At 48.7% G+C, this 18,760-nt stretch overlaps 1 protein-coding gene across 10 annotated transcripts in view; it reads right to left on the minus strand.

Moving 5' to 3' along the window:
- FRMPD2 (FERM and PDZ domain containing 2) overlaps positions 1–18,760 on the minus strand; it is a 229,230-nt gene that overhangs the window by 108,628 nt on the left and 101,842 nt on the right. For 9 of the 10 annotated variants that reach the window (XR_013233792.1, XR_013233793.1, XM_077350968.1 and 6 more), the window contains 6 exons: positions 12,866–13,071; positions 11,430–11,523; positions 6,426–6,487; positions 6,212–6,335; positions 3,470–3,684; positions 627–725 (listed from right to left, as the gene is read on the minus strand). Coding sequence is in view for 8 of the 10 variants with exons in the window: in XM_077350968.1 (XP_077207083.1) it covers positions 627–725; positions 3,470–3,684; positions 6,212–6,335; positions 6,426–6,487; positions 11,430–11,523; positions 12,866–13,071 (800 nt within the window). In the remaining 2 variants the exon portion in view is untranslated. The remainder of the gene's footprint in view (positions 1–626; positions 726–3,469; positions 3,685–6,211; positions 6,336–6,425; positions 6,488–11,429; positions 11,524–12,865; positions 13,072–18,760) is intronic. The other variant, XM_077350964.1, reaches the window with a different exon arrangement.

The raw sequence follows: 18,760 nt of genomic DNA on the forward strand, positions 1-18,760 counted from the left end.
TTTTAAGTGTGCCTTTTGTCTGTCCCTAGATTGCTACTCTTAGGGCAATTTCCTCTTTCTTCACGGATACTTCTCAGTCTGCCTTCTTCTCTTGAGCCAGCTAGATGTAGGAGCTCTATCCTCCGCCTCACCTTTCCTATCCGGAATGTCCTCCTGTAAATAAAACTTTCCTTTCTAAGCTAAACAGCGTCTGCATATCAATGAAATAACTTTGCTATGTTAACAGCAGGAAGTGGCTGCCTTGACTGTTGTGAGCCTGCATGCACACATGCACCCACGTGCCTGCTGCTTGCACACATTTGTGCTGCTGCTGCCACCACTGCCACTGAAGTTGGGGTCGCGGCCCCTAAAAGGTTGAGAACCACTGGTGGTTAAGATCGGTGGTTAAAATCGGTGACTTCTAATCTGGCAAGCCAGGTTTGGTTCCCACATGAAGCCATCTGGGTGACCTTGGGCTCGCCACAGCACTGAGAAAGCTATTCTTCCCTCCCTCACAGGCTGTCTCTTGTGGGGAGAGGAAAGGCAAGGCTATTGGAGACCACTTTGAGACTTCTTCTGGTAGGGAAAGCAGCATATAAGAACCAACTCTTCTTCCCAGGTATGCACCTGTAGAGATAAGAGCTTACCAGTGCGCTCTGATCTATTTCCGGCAGGATGCCTTTTGGTGGTCGGAATAGGTGAAGGGTCACCTCTTGAGGAGCTCCTCTGAGCAGGTGTAGGACCTCCTACAAGAGAGAAGAGACAGTGGTAGTTTTTGTACTTCTGGCCATTCTATGAGATTCAATCAGTAGTGGCACATTTAATACAAGAAAAAAAACAATCAGTGAAACTACTTTTCCAAAATGAAGGTTTCCTGGCTTCCCACAGCTGGGGAGTGCCAAAAAGGCAAGGGAAGAGTCCAGAGGAAGGTAGAAGAGGATGCAAAGAAAGGTTTCAAGTGGTCTTTACAGTGCAGGCTTTAGAATCCTAGAGGAGGGAGGGACCACAAAGGCCATCCAGTCCCACCCCTTGCCCAATGCAGGATCAGCCTCGAGCATCCAGGATAAGTCTCTGTCCAGCTGCTGCTTGAAGACACCCAGTGAATTGGAGTTCACCACCTCCTTAGGCAGCCCATTCCACTGCTCAACTAGACTCACAGAATCCTAGAGGGGGAAGGGGCCATCCAGGCCATCTATTCCCACCCCCCTGCTTAATGCAGGTCCAGCCTAGAACATCCAGGATAAGGATTTGTTGAGCTGCTGCTTGAAGATGGCCAGTGAGGGGGAGCTCACCACCTCCTTAGGCAGCCCCTTCTACTGGTGAACTAGAACCATATAATTCAAGAGTCGGAAGGGGCCATGGAGGCCACCTAATCCCACCCCCTGCTCCGTGCAGGATCAGCCTAGAGCATCCAGGATAAGTATCTATCCAGCCACTGCTTGAAGACCACCAGTGAGGGGGAGCTCCCCACCTCAATAGGCAGCCCATTCCACTGCTGAACTAGAGAATCCTAGAGTGGGAAGGGGCCATGCAGGCCATCTAGTCCACCCCCTGCTTAGTGCAGGATCAGCCTCAAGCATCCAAGAGAAAGATCTGTCCAGCACCAGTGAGGGGGAGCTCCCCACCTCCTTAGGCAGCCCCTTCCACTGCTGAACTAGACTCCTAGAATCCTAGAGTGGGAAGGGGACATGAAGGTTGTCTAGTTCCACCCCCTGCCCAATGCAGGATCAGCCAAGAGCATCCAGCTGCTGCTTGAAAACTGCGAGGGGGTACTCACCATCTCCTTAGGCAGCCCATTCCTATTAGGGACAGGTTTAATTTTTTGCTGCCCAAGAAAACACTTTTCCTCACACTGGTTGTGGCCGTTTGGTGCCAACTGACGCACAGCCTGAGAAAATTGGGACGAGCCTACAGGCCAAGCCCAGCTCCCTGTCTACCAAGCCCCCTATAAGCTTTGACCCTTTAGAAGAGGGGTAGGCAGACTGGAGACATGGAATGGTTTGTGCAGCCTGATCTCAGATCTCAGAAGCTAAGCTTGGTTGGCGTTTGGGTGGGAGATCACCATGGAGGGCTCAGTGCAGAAAAGCAACGCTCTACTTCTCACTTGCCAGGAAAGACTCTTGCTGGGATCCCTGTGGCTCAGCTGCCACTTGATGAGACTGAGGTACATAGACAGGCCTTTCTGCCCACATACAAAGCCCCTAAAATATTTACCAGTGAAGGTGTCAATTTGCTGGTAACCCAGAGAAGAACCTACAAGAAGACAAGTTGGATCAGGCCAGTGGTCCATCCAATCCAACACTCTGTGTCACACAGCAGCCAAACTCCAGGTGCCATCAGGTGGTCCACCAGTGGGACCAGAACTCCAGAAGCCCTCCCACTGTGCACCCCCCCCCACAAAGCACCAAGAGTAGTGAGAGCATCTAGACCTTGTGGCTACTCATGGACCTCTGCTCCATAGGTTTATTCAACCCCTCCCACCCTCAAGTTGTCTGTACTTGCCACCACTTCTTGTGGCAATGAATGCCATGTGTTATTTACTCGTTTGGGTGAAGGACTTCCTTTTATCTGTTCTAAGCTTACGGCTCATTACTTTTACTGAGTGCCTACAGAAGTTATTGTAGTTTGAGAAAGGGAGAAAAGTACTTCTTTCTCCACCTTCTCTATATCACACACATAATTTTGTAAACCTTTTATCATGTCACCTCTCAGTCGTCATTTCTCCAAGCTAAAGAGCCTTGTCCTCTTCAACGGTTCTTCACAGGGAACATCTCCTTCATTTTAGTTGCTTTTCCCTGTACCTTTGCCAAGCCTACGGTATCTTTTTTGAGGTGCTATATGCAATATTTCAAAGGAGGCCACATCATAGATTTATACAGGGGCATTGTGATGCTGGCTGATTTGTTTTCAGTCCCCTTCCTAATTCTGCTCGAGAGACTCCAGTTGGCCAGGCACACTAGGAGCAAGCCAAGCCCCAGCTCCTCAGGAACTGGCCTTGAACCCCAGTAGCCCTGTATGATGACAAGGGACGTCTGACCTTGTGCTATTCGGAAGGCAGGCAATGTGTTTCCCTGCTCTAGACTGCTGAGTCTCCTCTTTTCTAGAATAAGATCTGCATATGGAGACAAACAAGATTTTGGAGACAAACAAGATTTTCAGGCTATAAGCTTTTGAGAGTCAAAACTGGAGTTTTTTGGCTCTCTAAAGTTTGTACCCTGAACATATCATTGGGCCTGAATCTACTGAAGACCAGCCCACCGCTCCCCCCCAAACTGTCCCCGTTTCCAGTGATGTTTTCCCCATCTGCTCAGCCAAGTAGGAGTGGTGTGGGATTCCTTTCACCCTCTCCATAATCTGGGTTGAAACAGGTAGCCTTTTAAAGAGAGCCTTGTAGTGAGGCCGTTTTGCAGCCTTGAGGCACCAACCAAGCACTTGATTTTCCATCCATTGGTTTTGGAGAGGGAGCCCGTTCAGAGCCACAGCTCGCTACCTGATACAGCAGTCCTTGAACAGGTTTCCCATTCACTGCCAGAAGAACATCTCCAATCTCAATCATCCCGTTCTCTTTTGCTGGCTGCCCAGGAAACAGTCTCTTGATTCTTATAAGGTTTCTTCCAAGGCCTTGGCAAGCACCAGTCTCCATCTGCACAAAGCTGAAGCCGAGGCCTCCTGAGTTCTTCTTCAGCCAGACTTCAAAGGTGTTCTCTGATCATAAAGAGGTAAAAGCCACTCTTATTGCCTGTGATTCATTGAAACACTGAAAAGGGGCACCTCATCTGGAGGCTTATGATAAAACAAAACATGTTTTTTTCATATTTCACATGGTTTAAGATCTCCCTTCCCTACTATGGATGGCCCAGGCTATCCTGATCTTGTCGGATCTGAGAAGCTAAGCAGGCCTGGTCCTGGTTTTCCTTGCCCGCAAGCCTGCATGCCTGGTGTTCGTAAGCAGAGAGCAGATCCCTGAGTATTGCCTGGAAGGGCCCTTCCACATGTGTGGCATGGTGCAGCCATGTGCAACTGTTGACTTTGTCTCTTAACAAGAGTCAGCCACAGATTGTCAGTCAAAGGGTTAAACTGTTTGTATACAGTTGTAGCTAGTGATGACAGGCAGAGTGGGTCAAATGGCCTGTTTTTACATATGCAGATTTCCAAGCTGCGGCCACAGCCTGACTCAGGCTTGTCACATAACACAAGTTTGGCAGGAAGTGACAAATTCTCCTTCCTCCCTTTGTTTGAATTTTCACCATGTAACAGCTAAGGTAGAGCCCCTGAATGAGCTATAGGAAGCTATGCATTTTCTACTGTTGTCTTCCAGTTTCCCCTATCCTGTTTAACTAGTAAAATTGTTCTTTTTATATACAGTATTCCTGCCTTGTCTGGTCTCATCATTTATACAATAACTCTGCTATTTTTACTACATTAACTCCCCTAGTAGTGTTTTTTTTTCCAAACAGCAACTTCCTGCAGAGCCAGAGAAGAGAGCCCACTCCCTGCCCTTCAGTCAGCTTGCCCTTGCAAGGATTATTATTATTATTATTATTATTATTATTATTACTATTACTATTACTATTACTATTATTACTGGATTTCTAGCCTGCTGCTCCCCTGAGGCTGATGGCGGGTAACAACATGTAAAAACCCCATAAAACCCCTAATACATAAAACACCTAAAAACAATCCCCAAACCACCCAACCCACCCCACCTGATGGCGGTAGAACTATCTGGGAAACCAGGGGCCACTGCTGATGTAGATGTAGGGGGGGCGATCTAAAAAGGGGAGGCGCCGGCCTCAACCATAAGCCTGGTGGAAAAGCTCTGTTTTGCAGGCCCTGTGGAAGCATGGCAAATCCCTCCTGGAGCTCATTCCACCAGGCGGGGGCCAGGACCGAAAAGGCCCTGGCCCTGGTTGAGGCCAGATGCACCTCCCGGGGGCCAGGAACCACCAATAAATTAGTCCACGATGAGCATAACGCCCTGCGGGGGGCATAAAGCACCAGGCAATCCCTCAAGTATGTGGGTTCCAGACTGTGGAGGGCCTTAAAGGTTAAAACCAAAATCTTGAACCTGATCCAGCTAGCGATCGGTAGCCAATGCAGCTGCCTCAGCACAGGCTGGACATGGGCCCTCCAAGCTGTTCCTATGAGGACCCTAGCAGGTTTGTACCAGCTGTAATTTCCGGATCAGGTGCAGGGGTAGGCCCGCATAGAGCGAGTTACAGAAATCTATTCTGGAGGTGACCATTCTGACTAGGTGGTAAGGAGACAGGTAGGGCGCTAGTAGCCAGGACTGGCGAAGATGGTGATAAGCCTTGCCCGTTACCTTCTTGACCTGGGCCTCCAGTGTTAACGAGGCATCCAAGGTCACCCCCAAATTCCTTGCCCGGGGCGTGATGGTCAGTTGTGTCCTGGCCAAGGTGGGTAATCGCACTTCCTGATGTGCTCCCTTCCCCCCAAACCACAGGACCTCTGTCTTGGCAGGGCTGAGTTTCAGACGACACTGCTCAAGCCATCAATCTACGGCTTCCAAACAACTGGCTAATGGATCTGGGGGGAATCAGGGCGGCCATCCATCAAGAGATACAGCTGGGTGTCATCAGCAAACAGATGGCAACCCAAGCCGTAACTCCTGACCAGCTGGGCCAGAGGGTGCATGAAGATGTTGAAAAGCGTTGGGGAAAGCACCGAGCCCTGTGGTACTCCACAGGGGAGCCCAAACGAGCTCGATAGCTCATTCCCCAACGCCACCCTTTGGCCCCGGTTTAGGATATGGGGTTTAGCCCTTGGGAAGTTGGAGACTTGAGGATGGTGTCCAGTGGACTGGCTAAAGCAGCGAGGTCGTCCTGCCGAGCCTCAGCTGAAGTAGGCCCCAGAGGCCACATGGCACAACCTGCAAGGATGTATTACTCTCTGGGGACTCTTCCAGATCCACAGTGGGGCTGCCCAAAGCCAGTCTGCTATCGCTGTTCCTGCAGAGGTGGGAAGGGGCACTATGGCCCTGGGTTTGCATCCTACCAGGCAGAGGCTGGAGGGCTCTCTGAGGGGCTGGTGGAAAGTCATCTTGACAGATTCTGGCAGGGTGATCTCAGGCACCGCAGGAATACTGTCAGCAGACCTCTCTGTTACACATGGCTTTCCCTAGCCCTTCTGGTCTGCCCCGGTCTCCTCTGAAGAGTCGACGGCATTAGACATGGCTCCACAGTCTCCCTCCCTCCCTCCTTTCATTTCTTACCATCTCTTGCAAAGAAGCAGTTCTTGGGACACCCTCCTGGCAACGACAGGCCCATATGCTCTTCCTTACTTGCCTTGTCACCTGGACTTGGCTTGATTGTCATATGGCATTCTCTCCCAAAGACCTAGCAAAGCACAATAGAAGCTCGGTGAACAGGTTGCAGTGCAAGACTGCTCTCCAGAGGAATGTCACCCCCATCATTACCCCAACAAACCTGTCCCAGTTTCTTTGGTATCCCCTGGAGGCTCGTTCCATCCCCTTCCGAGAGGCAGTCTTCTAGGGCAGAGAAGAAGGCAAGGCTTTGTTTATTTCTGGAAATGCCACACCTTTTAGAATCATAGAATCATAGAGTTGGAATGGGCCATACAGGCCATCTAGTCCAACACCCTGCTCAACGCAGGATCCTAAAGCTTCCAAAGCATCCAAGCATCCTAAAGCATCCAAGAAAGTGTGTATCCAACCTACGTCCTTCTTGAAGTGAGGTCTCCAGAACTGCACACAGTACTCCAGGTGTGGTCTGACCAGTGCCGTATACAATGGGACTATGACATCTTGTGATTTTGATGTGATGCCCCTGTTGATACAGCCCAAAATGGCATTCGCCTTTTTTACTGCTGTATCACACTGCCTGCTCATGTTTAGTTTACAATCTAAACTAAAGATTTTTCAGTTATGTGAGGAGCAAACGTAAAGTAAAGGAGGCAATAGGCCCACTGTTGGGTGCAGATGGACAACCTCTAACGGAGGATGCAGAGAAAGCAGAAAGGGTCAGTGCCTATTTTACATCTGTTTTTTCCCACAGGTTAAGGGGATTAGGCACATCTAGAGATGGCAGTAGCCAGTGTCTGGGTGGCAGGTTGACATGGACAGAGAGGTTGTTGAGAGGCATTTAGCTGCACTGGATGACCTCTGTTGTGGGGAAGATAATGGAGCAGATATTAAAGGGAGCAATCTGCAAACATCTGGAGGACAATTTGGTCATCCAAGGAAGTCAGCATGGGTTTGACTCCAAGAGGTCCTGTTTTTTCCCACAGGTCAAAGGGTTTAGGCACATCTAGATATGACAGTAGCCAAAGGATAGTGTCTGGGTGGCAGGTTGACATGGATAGAGAGGTTGTCGAGAGGCATTTAGCTGCACTGGATGAGTTCAAATCCCCTGGTCCGGATGATCCCCTGGTCCAGGTAAGCCCTTTCCTCACATACAGTGCCACTCCTCCACCTCTTCGATCGATTCTGTTTTTTCTGAACAGTTCATATCCATCCACCATTACATTCCAGTCACGAGAATCATTCCACCAAGTTTCTGTGATGCCTACTAGATCATACCTTTCCATCAGCATGAGAAGTTCCAGCTCTTCCTTTTTATTGCCCATGCTTCGGGCGTTAGTATAAAGGCATCTGAATCCTTTTACTTTTGGTTCCCTATGAGCTGGCCTTGCCGGTTGGGCAAGATGGTTCTCCTTATGTTGATCGTCTCCTTCCCCTTGTGGCTTCAGTTTAAAGCTCTCCTGATGAATTTCCCCAGGTTCCTGCCAAACACATTCTTCCCCAGCTTTGATAAGTGCAGTCCATCAGGTGCTAGTAGGCCTTCCTCAAGAAAGCCTATCCCATGGTCCCAGAAACCAAATCTCTCCTGTCGGCACCAACTACGCAGCCACTGATTCACCTCCATTATCTTCCTCTCCCGTCGCATTCCTCTTCCCTTGACAGGCAAGATTGAAGAGAATACCACTTGTGCCCCCATTTGCTTGAGCTTCCTCCCCAGATCTTGATAGTCTTTTTTAATAGGAGCGATGGTATTCATGGACATGTCATTCGTTCCCACATGGACCATTACAAATGGGTAGCGATCCGTAGATTTGAGGATTTTGGGCAGCCGTTCTGAAATGTCTTTAATTTTCACCCCTGGCAAGCAACACACCTCTCGGGTTAGGGGGTCGGGCCCAGCCACATGGCGATCCATTCATCTTAGGAGGGAGTCTCCAGTTACCAGTACTCTCCTTTTTTTTCTTCTTCTGAACTCCATTTCCTTCTGTCCCCGTGGCCTCTTCCCTTTGTCTTAGACTTTGTTTTGGGACCTCTTCCCTCATTGACCCTTGCACCTCCTCTGCAAGGGCCTGAAATCTATTCTGGAGCTTCAAAGTCCCCAAGAACTGTCTCGCTCTACGCCGTTGAGTCTTTTTTGAAATGTCTGCAGAGGCTCTGTAGTGAGGTCAATCCCCTTATCCTCTTCAGGACTGGTTGTATCCTCTTTATTCCGAGTTGCACAGCTCTGGTCTATGAACTCCTCCCCTTTCTTACTTTAAAGGTAAAGGTATCCCCTGTGCAAGCACCGAGTCATGTCTGACCCTTGGGGTGACGCCCTCTAGCGTTTTCATGGCAGACTCAATACGGGGTGGTTTGCCAGTGCCTTCCCCAGTCATTACCGTTTACCCCCCAGCAAGCTGGGTACTCATTTTACCGACCTCGGAAGGATGGAAGGCTGAGTCAACCTTGAGCCGGCTGCTGGGATTGAACTCCCAGCCTCATGGGCAAAGCTTTCAGACGGCTGCCTTACCACTCTGCGCCACAAGAGGCTCTTTTTTCTTACTTTGGGTCAGAGTAATAATGCTGTCTTCTAATCCCCTAATCCTTTCTTCCAAAAGTCTTACCAGCTTACACTTGCCATCCCCTCTGCCACAGCAAGTGTCAGAGTTGAAAAAAGTGTGGGCTCCTTGCACTGGGATAGGGGTCCCCAGCGTTTTTGAACCTGTGGGCATGACTGGGATTCCGATGCAGGCTAGTAGGCACAACCACAAAGGAGGCAGAGGAAGTCCATGTGCAGGAGAGAAGAGGAGTAATTTTAAAAATACACTGGATAAAAAGGTGTGAGAGAAGGAATGTTCTGATGGATAAATTGAAGGATGGCAATCTGGATTTTCAGATAGTTAAGTGGATAGGGAATTGGTTAGAGAACCACACTCAAAGACCCCCCTCCTCAAAGTGAATCATATACCAGAACATTTCTCAAAAATTCTTTATATTCGTTTTTGTGGCAATCTTATTTTGAAGTGATGTTTAGACATTACCATAGCAACCAGAGTCAGAGAGCGTTAGGGCAGTGGTCACCCCCCCCCCCCCGGGCCTCTGTAAAATTGTCAAGCATTGACCGGTCCTCGGTGATAAAAAGGTTGGGGACCACTGGGTTAGAGAACCGCACTCAAAGAGTTGTCAATGGTGTTTCATCAGACTGGAGGGAGGTGAGTGGCGGGGTACCTCAGGGCTCGGTGCTCGGCCCGGTACTTTTAAACATATTTATTAATGATCTAGATGAGGGGGTGGAGGGACTACTCATCAAGTTTGCAGATGACACCAAATTGGGAAGACTGGCAAATTCTCCGGAAGATAGAGACAGAGTTCAACGAGATCTGAACACAATGGAAAAATGGGCAAAAGAGAACAAGATGCAATTTAATAAAGATAAGTGTAAAGTTCTGCATCTGGGTCAGAAAAATGAAAAGCATGCCTACTGGATGGGGGATACGCTTCTAGTTAACACTGTATGAACGAGACCTTTGGGTACTTGTGGATTGTAAGCTAAACATGAGCAGACAGTGTGATGCAGCAGTAAAAAAGGCAAATGCCATTTTGGGTTGTATCAACAGAGGCATCACATCAAAATCACAAGATGTCATAGTCCCATTTTATATGGCACTGGTTAGACCACACCTGGAGTACTGTGTGCAGTTCTGGAGGCCTCACTTCAAGAAGGAAGTGGATAAAATTGAAAGGGTACAGAGGAGAGCGACGAAGATGATCTGGGGCCAAGGGACCAAGCCCTATGGAGATAGGTTGAGGGACTTGGGAATTTTCAGCCTGGAGAAAAGGAGGTTGAGAGGGGACATGATAGCCCTCTTTAAGTATTTGAAAGGTTGTCACTTGGAGGAGGGCAGGATGCTGTTTCCATTGGCTGCAGAGGAGAGGATGCGCAGTAATCGGTTTAAACCAGTGGTCCCCAACCTTTTTATCACCGGGGACCACTCAACGCTTGACAATTTTACTGAAGCACGGTTGGGGGGGGTAGTTTACTCCTCTACTCTCAACCACTGCCCTAACGCTCTCTGATTGCTATGGTAATGTTTAAACATCCCTTCAAAATAAGATACAGACACACCACAACAATGAACATAAGTAACATTTTATTTTCATGGAAATTTTAACTCATGACAATGAGAAATCAATGGGAACCCTGAGCTTGTTTCTCTGCAATGAGATAGTCCCATCTGGGAGTGATGGGAGACAATGACACCCGAAGTGTGTTGTAAAGGGCCAGGGGGGATGAAGTAAAGGGCCGGGGGGGGGGGGGAGAAGGCGTCCTTCGCGGCCCACCTCCAATTAGTCAGAGGCCCACAGGTTGGGTATTGCTAATTTAAAATACAAGTACAACGATATAGGCTAGATATCAGGGGAAAAAATTCACAGTCAGAGTAGTTCAGCAGTGGAATAGGCTGCCTAAGGAGGTGGTGAGCTCCCCCTCACTGGCAGTCTTCAAGCAAAGGCTGGATACACACTTTTCTTGGATGCTTTAGGAAGCTTAGGGCTGATCCTGCATTAAGCGGGGGATTGGACTAGATGGCCTGTATGGCCCCTTCCAACTCTATGATTCTATGATTCTATGAATAAAACCAGCACTGGTGGCAGCTGCTGCTGAAGGAGCATTATTATAATCTGCCCAGACCATCCAATCTCCTGGGGCTTATCAGAAGCTATGCTAGGAAAGAGGCGCAAGCTGGCTCCCTCCACTTTCAGGAAACACTTGGTGGGTATCAGGGGAGGTGCTGGTGGGCATCATGGTGCCCATGGGCACCATGCTGGGAACACCTGTGCTAGGACACTCTCTGAAGACCATGGCAACAAGTCAACACAAGTCACAAATCACAAGGCAACAGCAAACTGACATCTGCTGACCCAAAGTTTGGCTTTATTCTTGTATCTTGCTCTGCATATAATGTGAGCGATCTAGAATTGCCCGCTATCCATCTCAGGCAGTTGGGGATGAGATCAAACCCTTGGACACTCTTCAGAGATCCCCTTGCCAGCATCTACTGAATGCCCAAATCCTTTCCCCTCGTTCTCAAATAGCAGGGTCATCAACATTCCATTAATCCTAACCAAGGGATCATGTTTTGGGTCTAAGGAACCACCTTGTAGAGTAAAGCTTGGCTCTAGAAAACAATACCTTTTTTAATCTTCCCATCCTGATCAGCTGATTTATGCGTGATAACAGATTTCACAATGTTCTCTTCATGGAACTGACTGCTGCTATTTCCATCCTGACCAACAGGAACAATAGACAGTGTAAATGTGATGCTGCAACAGACAGGAAGTCAGTTTCCCAGTCCAAATTCTCCCCACGGTTCAAAGGGATTATAAGGGACGATATCAGAGACTCCTACCTGGTTAATATCTCACCCCATAACCTCATAATAGCCTTCAGTTCCGTTTCAATCCATGCTGAGAGCTTGGCTAACTGGGTGTTACTCCCAAAGACCCCTTTTTGCATTTCTGGAGCTTCTCTTCCAAAGGACTTATCACACCTGTCCTCTCTATAGAGGGCCCAGAACTAGATTTCTCACACTGCTTTTAAGGGGCTTAAATTCTTATTCAGATTCTGAGAAGTTGCTCTTTATTCTCTCAGATGTTGATCCATTTGTCTCCTAGAGCAGGGGTCCCCAACCCCCGGTATGCGGCCCGGTACCGGGCTGCAAAGGCCATCGTACCGGGCCGCCAGCAGCCGCGCCTGCCTCCCCCCCTGCAGCGAGAGGGGGGGAAAGAGGCCGGCGCGGCAGCCGGCGCGCCAGCGACGCTAATGCGCACGTGCGGAACTGCCACGCATGCGCATTTGCGCCCCCTGGTGGCCAAAACGCGCATGCACGGCAACTCTGCACATGTGTGTTAGCGCCACCTGGTGGCCAAAACACGCATGCGCGGCAGTTCCGCGCGTGCGCGTTTTTGAGCAACTGCAGCAGCCGGGCCGCTGGCTCTCCCCCACCCCCAGAGGCGGTCCCCGACCAGATGAAGGTTGGGGACCGCTGTCCTAGAGAGTGTCACTGTGCTTTACCAGTCAAGAAAATACAGGCTGGAGCTACATCTAAGGAGGGCAATGTGTTTATTTGGTTAGATGTTTTGAAGTTGATATTAAATCACACTTTATGTGTTGGATGGTAACAGCCTTTGGCCAAAGACAATAAACTTTATCATATTGTAGTTCTGGTTGTGGACAAACCTAGCTTGGATTGCCTCACATTCTGCCCAGAGGAGAGGCTCCTGGCTTGAGATTGCTCAGGATCCACTTCAGCCGATTTGGAAAAGGAGGACTGGGCCACTGCTGTGCTTGCTCTGTTGGCCACCGCCCGGATTACTGCAACATTCTCCACATGGAGGTGGGTATTTGGGAACTGCAGTGGGTCTGCACTGTAGTAAACAGGGGCGGGTTGTGAGGAGTTCTCCTGTTACTGCACCAGGACGGCCTTGGATTAGTTCAAATGATAACAGGGTCCTCCTGGGATGATAAGAAGGCTGAGCACTGATTTCTTCACTACTTAGTGCTTGAGACAAGTGCAGCCTTGTAGCGTGAAAGGCAGAACTGCTCAACTAGTAAGCAAGGAGACATACCTGTGGTTCAAGTGCAGGAGCCTTGGCTAGAAAATCGGAAGTGGGATTTTGTGCTGGAATGGTCTTCAGTTCTCTATCTGTTCTGAATTCCTCTTCTGCTGCTGCTGTCAAGGTGGCACATCTGGCTTTGCAGAGCTCAGAGCCTGGGGTGCTGCTGACTGGGCTCAGGGAGCGCCTTTCCTCAGCTAAGGCTTCTTCAGAACTGTCTGCAGATTCAGAATGTGCAAAGTGGAAAATAACCCAGAGCAAAAGGATCCCAACCTTCTCTTTTGTAAGTCTTGAACTTCAACCGTTTCTATTGCAACAAAGCCCAGCGATAAGGGGTGGGGATACTTCTTTCTACAGCAGATAAAACCAGAAGCATGAAGAATCAAGCAGGTGTTAGAAAAGAGGGTGTGAGTAGCCATTTGCCATCACTTGAGTCACTTTTTTTGTAGTCCTGCCCTGGGTGGCCCTTGTCAGATCTTGGAAGCAAAGCAGGGTCAGGCCTGGTTAATATGTGGACAGGAGACCACTCAGGAAGCCCAGGGTTGTCTTGCACAGGCAGGCAATGGCAAGCTATCTCTGTTCATTTCATACCTTGGCACCTATGTTATGTATGATGGAATCCCTCATGGCACACTGTGCCCAGCTGCCTGTGGCATCCATCATCAGTCACTCCTGCTAGCCAAGGCCAGGCCTGGCTCCATTTTATTTTCAGCTTGACCCAAACCATTGGTCTGACCTGACAGCTACAGCGATTGCGACATACTCTACATCTTCTCCTTCCCGTCTCACTGCATGGTATCGCTGATCAAGAGGCTAGCAGAGTCCATTTTGCCTAAGGGCATCCTTGTCCAAGATCTTTCTCTCACACTTGTGACATCCATTCTGCCTCGGAGAAATCTCTTCCCATCTAGCTTTAAAGGTCCCTGGAACCTTCCCCCACGATTTATTTTCTTTAGAGCCATTAATGCCCATGTTGAGCAATTACCTAAACTAAGGTGACCATACCATCCCACTTGGGACATCTGGGGGTACCTGGCAAATTGTACTTATGTTGAAATTAAATATCTTAAAACCGCCTGTGGCGCCATGGGCGCCACGGACTAAATAAAGCACTAAGGCCTTGGGGGGAGGAGTTAGGGCGGGCTCTGTCCGGGATAAAAACTCGAAGGAGCGAATCAGGAGCCGCGAAGCCGGGGCCGACAGAACACCGTAGGAGCCTTTGGGTAGGGCGGGGGGGTGGGAGCCGGCCTTCTGTCGGCCTCGGGAGCGGCCTCGCTGGGCAAGGCTGCTCCCGGGGCCGACAGAACGCCGTAGGAGCCTTTGGGGAGGGTGGGGGGTGGGATCCGGCCTTCTGTCGGCCTCGGGAGCGGCCTCGCTGGGCAAGGCTGCTCCCGGGGCCGACAGAACGCCGTAGGACCCTTTGGGGAGGGTGGGGGGGCCAGAGCCGGTCTTCACTCGGCCCCGGGAGTTGCCTCGCTGCGGTGAGCTTGCTCCCGGGGCCGAGAGAAGACCGGCTTCTAGCGCCCATTTTCCCTTCATAAGCATAGGCAATTTCACTCCTACACTAAATTACCCAACCTCTCACTAGTCATTCCTCACAAACATATGTCTTCTGACACACATTTTGGGTAATAACTATGATAGCTTGATATTTATGGAGTTGCAGTAAATCAGCTGTAACGTGACAGCCCAGTGTAAATAAGCCCTAGCTGGGATCCTGACCAGGGAAAGAGCCCCCAATAAGCTCCTGCAGGCCAAGCACAGAGGTAGTTTCACTGCTGCTGTTATGCCTACTCTTATCTGTTGATCCTCCTATCATGCCTGTGCCTACCTCTAGCCATTCTGACACCTTTCTTGTCCAAAGCCAGGTGGGGGTCTGTTATAGACCATCAGGCCAGGCAGAGGACTTGGATGAGATGCTCCTAGGCAGATTACAAAGTTCTCAGAGAGAACTAGTGGTCATGGGCGATTTCAATTACCCAGATATCTGCTGGAAGAACAGCTTTGCTAAAAAAGAAAAGTCCAATACATTCTTGACTTCTCTTGCTGACAACTTCATTTCCCAGAAAATGGAAGGGGCAACCAGGAAGTCTGCTCTTTTAGACTTGATTCTCACCAATAGAGAAGAACTGGTTGATGAGGTAAAAGTTGTGGGTGGCCTTGGTAGTAGTGACCATGTGATTTGGGACTTGGGGAAGAGAAAAGTTGTACGTAGTCACACATACAGACTGGACTTCAGGACAGCAATTTTTTTAACAAAACGTCAGAAAACCTTCAGGAGATGAAAGTCCAAGAAGGTTGGGAGTTTCTCAAAAGTGAAATACTGAAGACACAACTGCAGACAATTCCCATGAGAAAGAATACCGTGAGGAACCTAAATAAATCAGGATGGCTCCATAAACAGCTTTCAAAAGAATTGAGCAAGAATCTCCTGATGGAGAAAAAGTCCTTATCCAAAGTTAGTCAGGCTGAGACAAATAACAGATATATGCAGAAAACAGCCAGGTGTTTGGAGTCTGTAGTTGTTCTCAGCCATCATGCTTGGCTCCATTCCACCATCTTAACACATGAAGCTAGGGTGAAAGTCAAATACATTCTTTTAAAATGATAATATTCTATTCAGTACTCAAATTTATGAGGCACTAGATAGGATGAGGATGAGGAAGAACAAGGTAGAAACTAAGCCCTTAGGCCCTGGTCGACTTTTTGTCCTCATGTTGATTTTTCTCATTTATAAAGGGAAGGGAGCAATTAGTCCTTCTACTGACATGCCCAATTCAGATTATACCATCTTCATTAAGATGGAAGCAATGTGTCATCTCATTTACCATTTTAGAAATTTCCCAAGCCTGACTTGGCAATTCTAATAGTTGTCAAACTATAGTTTTTTTCTTTTGTGCTTTGTCATTTTCCTTATCATATATATATAATAAATTTACATAATATGAGAAGGATTACGAGCATTTCTAGTGAAGTTAGAGTACAATACTCTGACCTGATAGTCCAGGTTAGCCTGATCTCACTCCTTTAGGACAGTGGTTCTCAACCTTGGGGTCGCCTGGCCCATTCCACGGGGGTTGCTAGTTTGGTTGCCACCGGTGGCGGGCCGCAGCAATAGCAGGCAGTGGTAGGAGGCAGTGGTGAGGGGCAGCAGAGGGTGGCAGCGATAGCAGGGGGTGATAGGAGGTGGCGGCGGTGGGGGGGGCAGCAGCGATAGCAGATGGCGGTAGCAGGCAGCAACAGCAGGCAGCAGGTGACAGAGCCATGGCACTGGCAGCCTCCATGCTGCCTCAGGATTATTTTGTCTCTGCATGGATTAAATGCCCCAACCGCAAACACGCCCCTATTTACTTTCTCCAAGCATTGGCACCAGATCCACCCGGGATCACACATTATTATCCTCCTCCTCCTCTCTATTGGGAAGGAGGATAAAAGAATCTCCCAGCTGGAGATCTGTCAGCCTTGGCTTGATGGGCACGAAGTAACCTACATGCCCCCAAAGGTGGCTTTTGAACCGGGCAGGAGGATCCGGGAGAGCTCAGCCCTCCCCCCTGCATTGCCTCCTTCCTCCCTCAGAGTTTCCTTTGGCATCCTTTCCTTTCTGCTCCCTATCATGTGACTGAAGCCCAGCCAGAGACATGGCAAAGGTAGCCCGACCCAGTCGCTGCTGGAGCACATGGATGGCTGGAGGACCCTTTGGCACCCCCCATCCAGTAATAGCAGTTGGCGGTCGGCGGCGGCCTGTGATGGAGGAGCCATGGCATTGGCCGCCTCCACACTGCCTCCAAACTGATGTGCACGCGGCCGCATATACCCGCTGCCCCAGCGCCTGCTGGTCCTAGGCATTGTTGTTTTAGATTGGTTGAGAACAGCTGCTTTTGGAAATGGAAGGAGGACATTATAACCAAGGAGGAATATAAAAAAAAACCAAGGCTTATAGTGAGAGTGTTAGAAAAGCTAAAGCTCAGTATGAGCTTAGGCTAGCAAGAAATGCTAAAACAGCAACAGAAAAGGATCTCTAGTTATATTCATAGTAAGAAAAAGAATAGGGTCATGTTAGGACTATTGCAAGGACCATAAAGTGACATTGTAACATATGATGAAGAGAGGGCTGAACTGCCAGTTTGGTGTAGTGGTCAGGAGTGTGGACTTCTAATCTGGCGAGCTGGGTTCGATTCTGCACTCCCCCACATGCAGCCAGCTGGGTGACATTGGGCTCGCCGTGGTACTGATAAAGCTGTTCTGACCGAGCAGTGATAGAGAAAAGTGGCATATAAGAACCAACTCTTCTTCTTCTTCTTCTTCTTCTTCTTCTTCTTCTTCTTCTTCTTCTTCTTCTTCTTCTTCTTCTTCTTCTTCTTCTGTTCAACTCCTACTTCTCAGTCTTCTCTTGCGAGGGGAATCGTGCTAAACATGGGAAAATCATTTGATGTGATGAGGGATGGGAGTTGTGGCCTAAAATCACTGTAGAGGTAGTCCATAAATAACTAGTTTCTTTAAATGAAACCAAATCTTCTGGGCCAGATGAATTGCATCCAAGGGTACTAAAAGAAATTGCAGATGTAATTTCTGAGCCTCTGTCCATTATATTTGACAAGTCATGCAAAGCAGGTGAAGTGTCAGAAGATTGGTAGCAGGCAAATGTTGTCCCCATCTTCTTCAAGAGCCAGCTTGGTATAATGGTTAGGAGTGTGGACTTCTAATCTGGCATGCTGGGTTCAATTCTGCACTCCCCCACATGCTGGATGACTTTGGGCTCACCACAGCACTGATAAAGCTGTTCTGACCAAGCAGTGATATCAGGGCTCTCTCAGCCTCCCATCCCGCACAGGGTGTCTGTTGTGGGGAGAGGAAAGGGAAGTTGCTTTGAGCCTACTTTGGGGAGAGAAAAGCAGCATATAAGAATCAACTAAGAATCAAAGAAAAGAAAAGGGAAATGTTCAGGAAATGGAGGGAAGGACAGAGCTCTAAAGAAGAGTACCTATAGGTTAATAGGCACTGTAGATCAATCATCAGAAAGGCCAAAGCTGAGAGTGAGCTAAGATTGGCCAGGGAAGCCCACTGTAACAAGAAAAAGATTTTTCAGTTATGTGAGGAGCAAACGTAAAGTAAAGGAGGCAATAGGCCCACTGTTGGGTGCAGATGGAGAAACTCTAACAGAGGAAGCAGAGAAAGCAGAAAGGCTCAGCGCCTATTTTACATCTGTTTTTTCCCCACAGGTCAAAGGGTTTAGGCACATCTAGAGATGGCAGTAGCCAAGGGATAGTGTCTGGGTGGCAGGTTGACATGGACAGAGAGGTTGTCGAGAGGCATTTAGCTGCACTGGATGAGTTCAGATCCCCTGGGCCAGAAGTAATGCACCCAAGAGTGCTCAAAGAACTTTCCGGAGAACTTGCAGAACCCTTGTCCATCATCTTCGGGACCTCTTTAAGGACTGGAGAGGTCCCGGAGGACTGGAAGAGAGCAAATGTTATTCTGATCTTCAAAAAGGGAGGAAGGAAGACCCGGGAAACTACAGAGGACAATTTGATGATCCAAGGAAGTCAGCATGGATTTGTCTCCAACAGGTCCTGTCAGACCAACCTGGTTTCCTTTTTTGACAAAGTAACAGGTTTGCTGGATCGTGGAAATTTGGTTCATGTAATTTACTTGGATTTTAGTAAAGCTTTTGATAAGGTTCCCCATGATGTTCTGATGGATAAATTGAAGGAGTGCAATCTGGATTTTCAGATAGTTAGGTGGATAGGGAATTGGTTAGAGAACTGCACTCAAAGAGTTGTTGTCAATGGTGTTTCATCAGACTGGAAGGAGGTGAGTAGCGGGGTACTTCAGGGCTTGGTCCAGTATTTTTTAACATATTTATTAATGATCTAGATGAGGGGGTGGAGGGACTACTCATCAAGTTTG

Source organism: Paroedura picta, chromosome 8, assembly GCF_049243985.1.
Source record: "Paroedura picta isolate Pp20150507F chromosome 8, Ppicta_v3.0, whole genome shotgun sequence".
Classification (NCBI taxonomy): Eukaryota; Metazoa; Chordata; class Lepidosauria; order Squamata; family Gekkonidae; genus Paroedura; species Paroedura picta.